Genomic DNA, 6,328 nt, shown 5'->3' on the forward strand with positions numbered 1-6,328 from the left:
GTTGGCAGTGTATTGTTTTAGGCGTTTTGTTTTGGCGTGACTGTTATGTGTTTCCTGTTTTACTTTGAAAGTCTGTGTTATCTTAGTGTGTAACACCCCCATCACCCACTAATTCACAAAAATTCCCTCGGGACGTGAACAGGTGATATAGCAACCACTATTACTATTACCGACACCACGTGACCCAAGCTACGCCTAACCACAACAGTTATCTTTCAAGGTTCAGTAGAAAAACACAACTGTCCTATTCAAACCAGACAGGGATTAAACAAATACTGATTAATGATTCATTTCTAATCTTGTCTGACTGGATTTTTAACTGACTTGTTGAATATTTATGTAAAAATAACTTTGAGCTTCTTGACGACTTTACCAACCAGATGATGATTGATGTCTCTCTACAGTTCTGTGAAAAAGTATTTGCCCCCTTTCCTTAGTTTCCTGAGTCATTTATTAAGGGGAAAAAAATTTGCCCCCTAAATGTCATAACTGGTTGTGACACCGTTGGTAGGAGTAAAGTGTGTGTGATAAGTAAATGGTAAATGGCCTGTATTTATATAGCGCTTTACTAGTCCCTAAGGACCCCAAAGCGCGTTACATATCCAGTCATCCACCCATTCACGCACACATTCAAACACTGGTGATGACAAGCTACATTGTAGCCACAGCCACCCTGGGGCGCACTGACAGAGGCGAGGCTGCCGAACACTGGCGCCACCGGGCCCTCTGACCACCACCAGTAGGCAACGGGTAAAGTGTCTTGCCCAAGGACACAACGACCGAAACTGTCCAAGCCGGGGCTCGAACCGGCAGCCTTCCAATTACAAGGCGAACTCCCAACTCTTGAGCCACGATCGCCCCCGATCGTGGCTCAAGAGTTGGCAATAAGTCTAATTTTGCTTTGGAGGAATTTCATCCGACAGAAAGAAAACCAAATCAGGAAGGGGGAAATATTTGCTCACAGTATCGCATAAAGTCAGTACATGCAATAAAATACTGCATAGTTTGCAAATCAGCCAAAAAAAAGAAAAAAAAAGAAATAAAAAATTCAATCTATGAATCTATACCTCGGACTCTTTATATTTGAAGTACAGTATCCCAAGACGTCTCTTTAGAAAAATTGTTTACCTTTTCCACTTTGAAAAAGATCAACTCCTTCCTTCCACATTCCTTATTAAGTTCCATCCTTGTCACTGTTAACTTTACTCATTAGTCTTGTTAGTGGAAAAACTGCAGGCAGGAACTGCTGCATCTTTGACATGTGTCACCAGCTGTGTCTTTTTACAACTAATGATCGTAATAATCACACTGTCACCAGGAATTTTATTTTAGATTATTCTGCAAGACCTCGTGTTAATTTTTTTTTCTAGAATTCTAGAATATCAGCCACATTTTTCCGACTACACTAAAAGTTTCACCAGACTTTCATAGTTCCTGGACGATAGGTCCTAATGGCTTATGCAATCCAATGTATTTCATCTAATGTCATAATGAGGTTGATGGTTTTAGGTGAAATGTACTGTCAGTTATTAATAGAGTGTCATTAACTTTGACATGCTGTATATCACCCTATGTCAGCTTAACTCTTTAACATTAGCATTTTTGTACTACGTTCTTATCTAAATTACTCTACGCAATATTTCTTTATGGCAGCCAAAGCATGCAGGCATGCAGTTGGGGATTCACGCCACAAAGTTAACCATAAACTCTTTTTACCCACCGATAGAAATGAGATTTCTGATTAGATTTTTGAGTCCTAGTTTGGTGTACACCCTCGTTCAACTATTTCAAGGACAGACTTACATAAAAAAAAGATGTCTCAGCAAGTATTGGAGGCCTGTGATGATGAATGCCCTTACCTTCAGAGAGGGATATCTAGTTTTTATTAAGTTCCATCCACCAACCAGACAGGAGATTAACCCATAGAACTGCATCTCTATCTGACGGAAAGCAAACACAAAACCTATACATTAGACAGCAGTGATGTGTCGCATTGTGCTGAGTGATTTGTTGCAGTGGTGGACATTTTATTTGGGACTACATTTTTGTTATACTCAGCCATAAGTTGGCCATATAATTTTTTAATTAATTAATAAATTAAATTTTTAATGTTTCTATAATAGTTACTGCAATTGTATGTTCAAGCTGTGCCAAATTACAGTTATTTACTTGCATTTTTACTGGCATTCCTCAACATAAAAAAATATTTTAGTGGTTGAATGTTATGCTCGATTAATTTCTGACTTCTCACAGAAATTCAGTGGGCCAGCTCAAATTTGTGCATAAAAAAGTAAACTTGTTTTCTTATTTGTCTGATAACTAAGAATAGTTTTCGGTTTTAAACAATTCTCATGAATGCTTTCTAAAAAAAACCTGGTGTTTTCTTGTTTTTATAACAGGTAGTCTAAAAAATTTTATTGCCAGATTAAGTTCAAAGCATTTTAACTTAATCTGGCAGTAAAATGCAGCTTATACTAAAGCAACAGTAATAGGAACCAAAAATAAATCATTTATCATAACACAACACAATATAGATCGGTAACATTGCCGTAACATGAATTAGGTTTGTAACATGAACATGAACACACCCATCTGAAAGACGAATGTTTCTGCATTTTAACAGTAAGTCAATCTAAAATTGCAAATGGTTTTCTCATCTGCAACACATAATATCATTAAACGCTCCAGAGAATCAATATGTCTGTATGCACGCGTGCAGGCCATTTCTGCTGTCAACTGGTGACCACCCACGCTATACTTGCTGGTAAATACTGCTAGGATATAAGTGGTAATATAAATAAATATGGTCAATATAAAAACATTTCCATTGTGTATGAAAAGCATACTCATTCACTATTTGTCTTTTGCCTTATATTCTAAATAAATGAGGATCGCTTGATCAAGGTTCACACCTGCTTTACTGTGAAAACGTCCTACACTCTCTGTATCCTTCCTATTCTATTTTATCTAACTCAATCTTGAAAAGGACATCAAACAGCACCTTGACCCTGCTTCTGGATCATGTGGTTGACCCTGAGTCCAGGAAGAAGCTTAGACATATTTTCAACTGCCTTTGTTGAAATGCTGCCCTGCCTGGCGAGAATAAAAGGTTGCTGTATTTCTCTTAAAGTTCTTGCAGTGGTATGAATCACTAATGTTTCTGAATACCCCTACACATTGTCTGTGTTCAGTGAAGCGTATCCAAATACAGTTTGCACTGACAGTTGAGATATGGATTGGGTTATATCACATTTCTTCAACTGTTTATTGAAAAGAGAGGCTGCAAAATGACTACTCCATTGATGGATCATTCTCAAGACCTGACAATATATTCACCTAAGTAGTTTAAATTAAGCTAATACAAAGCAAAGCACACAGAGCTATGACCTCACCTACAAACAACAAGAGGAAGGAATAATAAGCATTGTGCACATTGTGTATTGCCTTGAGGTTCACGCTACCTTACTTCTACCTCTAAAAGACGTGTCATATATACAAGAGACTGTGAATTTAAAAGAAGGCTGCTAATTATTTATGGCTATGCAAGATGTTCAGCACTAATAGACCGCACTGGCTGAGAATGAGTTTTACTTTCTAAGAAATAAAACAAAAATGCAAGATTTTAGGAGGGACTGATTGCTGAAAACTCTCATATCCGTCTAATATTGGCAATAAGCAGTGCCCATGGGATGCCTCTCTAGCTACTGTAAACTAATCTGATGCTCGTCTTATTAGATGCAACAGATTTGCCTGCAGGGGAGAACTGTGCAGTAGAACTGCTAATAAAATATTATTAGAGAAATGAAAGATAATTTAACTTAAAGAAATGCAAGTGGTTTGTCTTTCATGTTGGATCTTTAATGTAACTGTCTTGTAACAAGTTGCTATTGTTCAATTTGCAAAACTAAGAGTTTTAGTTTTAGTAATAGTCCTGCAGTCAGATTTCCTGCTGCGCCTACATCTGGTCACATGACCCTTGGCTTGCAGTTCTTTATTTACGAGTGTTGAGAAGGTTGTATACGTCGCAATCTGAATCTAAAGCGAATAGTTTTTTTGCTAGAACAATACAGCAAGACCACATTAAAACAGTCAAAGATAGGAAAGTAAATTCAATTTTGTGGTAAAAACTAAGCGGTGCTTTCTTTTTTTTCTTTGAGATTTTCATAAATCACTGCAGAATAGCATGAATATATTCTGCTTTACATATGAAAACGGTGTCTGAATGAAGTGGCTCAGTGTTGCAGTGCTCAGACAGCTTTGTTTAGTTTAGGTTTCTTGGCAACAAAAACAACACATAGCACTGCAGACCTTAGGCTGTAAGCTGGTGCCTGTTTTCAGAGGTAGGGTGCTTCTTCTGAGCAATTTTCTGGCTAAAGTTGTAATTATTTTCATGTTATACATTTAAGGGCGTGGGAGGTGGGTTTCAAAGGAAAGTTTGGGTTCTAATGGTCTTAGTTCTTGATTTTGGTTTATTTATTTATTTATGTTTAGCATGTATGTTCATAACTTTGCAATCAAAATAGTTTTGAATGCTGGGGTTTTGACATTCTGTCACCTTATTTCAAAATAGGACTTAACTCAACAACTTTTCCTTCATTCATACAGACTGAGACAAAGCTTTCAGCCCAGACATGTCGAGAGCACACAGCCTGGAATCGAGGGGGATGACAGCTGAAGGGAAATTCGCTCAGATTAACCATTTCCCATTCACTCCTAAATTTACCAATACGCTTACAAAAAGCAGTCCATGTTTTGGTGCCTTGAGTCACCACTCATTCTTCTCCCGGCACAACCCTCATCCACACAGGATGAGGCATATTCAAGGTGAGCAAACATCTGGGCAAGCGGAAGATATCTATTTATTTTTTTAAATGTATTATTTTTAAATAAAGCCCAAGATATGTTTTTTTTACATGTGTGTTTGAGGTGCTATAAATAAGAAGCATCTTTAAGAAGTAAACATAAGACAATACTCTAGCTCCCATCTTGATTCAAATGATCTAACTGTAACACACAAAAATCTCAGCTAAAACTGGGCCTGATGCAGCTCAGGTTCTTGAAGGTTCTTATGTATGTCTCATATTATGTTGTATTTATGTTGTTGCCTTGCAATCACCTGCCAACAGACTAAATTGCAGGTGATTTAGTATTTATGGACTTAAAACACTTAAACACCTTATGATAAAATCATTTAATTGTAATTAAATATTAAGTATTCATGCTAAGTATTCTGAAATAAAAATGACAACAAGGTACTTCAGTAAAACATGGAGTCTTTGAATCTATTAGCAGTTGTTCAGCAGGAACCAAACACAGGCCCTGGTAAATGACTTCAGCATTTATCAAATAGTTGTGTCTCTTTTTCCTTGGCCAGAGCTGTTGAGGTAAGTCTCTATAAAACAGAATTGGCTCGTCTCCTTTCCTAAGAGCTTCGCTTTAATGCTCTATGAAGGTAAGTGACTTTGGCAAGTGGGGTGAGAGTGGGTCAGACAGGCTGGCAGGTAAGTGGTTATGTCAGGTGGGGAAGAGTGGGTCAGGCTGGTCTGTGGGTATGTCTTACAGCAGCATCCAACAGGATGGATGGAACACAGGGGTGCCTGTCTGGGATTTTCTAAGCCACACCCACCACTGCAAGAGAGGATGGGTTGGGCGTGACTGTGAAAGACAATCACAATAATAATAAAATCATTTAACAAATATGGAATATACAAGTTTTTGATGTAACAATGTCAAATTGTGATTTTTTTCCCATGTCAGTATTATTTGTGTTTAGCGACTATATCAAAATTTTAATATAGGATAACTTAGTGTATAAACGTACACAAGGGATCTCATGTGAATTAGTCCAGTCTACAAAATTACCTACATGCCATTTTATATATGCATTTTTGTAGGTGCATGTTGCTGTTAAGCATAGGTAAACAATAAGGCGTTTTGTACTGCGGTCCTGCTCAAAATGTTATACAAACTTATTACGTAATGTTGTGGTAAGTTTCGACTTTTAATGATTTGTTCGTTATATCTGGTTAAATGTCCCTAAGCATTTAAACATTTAATTTAGACATTTAATCATCCAGATTTTTGTGCACTTAATTCAAGTTTATTAACATTATCAAATATGCCATGTTTTCATTATGGGAGTGGACAGTATCTGGTTGATGAGTCAGTGGACAATTAGACAATGGACAATTGACTTGCCACTTTTAGCATACATAGGTGTAAATGCCTTTTATGGCACAGTGTGTATTTTTGTCAGGTCTTTCCATTGCAAAGTAAAGAGCCCTAATGGGACTGTTGTTGTGATCCATATAAATAAAACTGAATTCTA

General features: G+C 37.2%; 1 protein-coding gene across 1 annotated transcript in view; it reads left to right on the top strand.

Moving 5' to 3' along the window:
* Positions 1-4,631: 4,631 nt before the first annotated feature.
* Positions 4,632-6,328, top strand: part of tbata (thymus, brain and testes associated) — a 7,320-nt gene continuing 5,623 nt past the window's right edge. Inside the window, exon 1 of the mRNA XM_013911658.1 lies at positions 4,632-4,824. Within this exon, the coding sequence (XP_013767112.1) occupies positions 4,632-4,824 (193 nt within the window). The remainder of the gene's footprint in view (positions 4,825-6,328) is intronic.

The sequence above is a fragment of the Pundamilia nyererei genome, unplaced genomic scaffold (assembly GCF_000239375.1).
Source record: "Pundamilia nyererei isolate P.nyererei 1_Seehausen unplaced genomic scaffold, PunNye1.0 scaffold00069, whole genome shotgun sequence".
NCBI classification, from domain to species: domain Eukaryota; kingdom Metazoa; phylum Chordata; class Actinopteri; order Cichliformes; family Cichlidae; genus Pundamilia; species Pundamilia nyererei.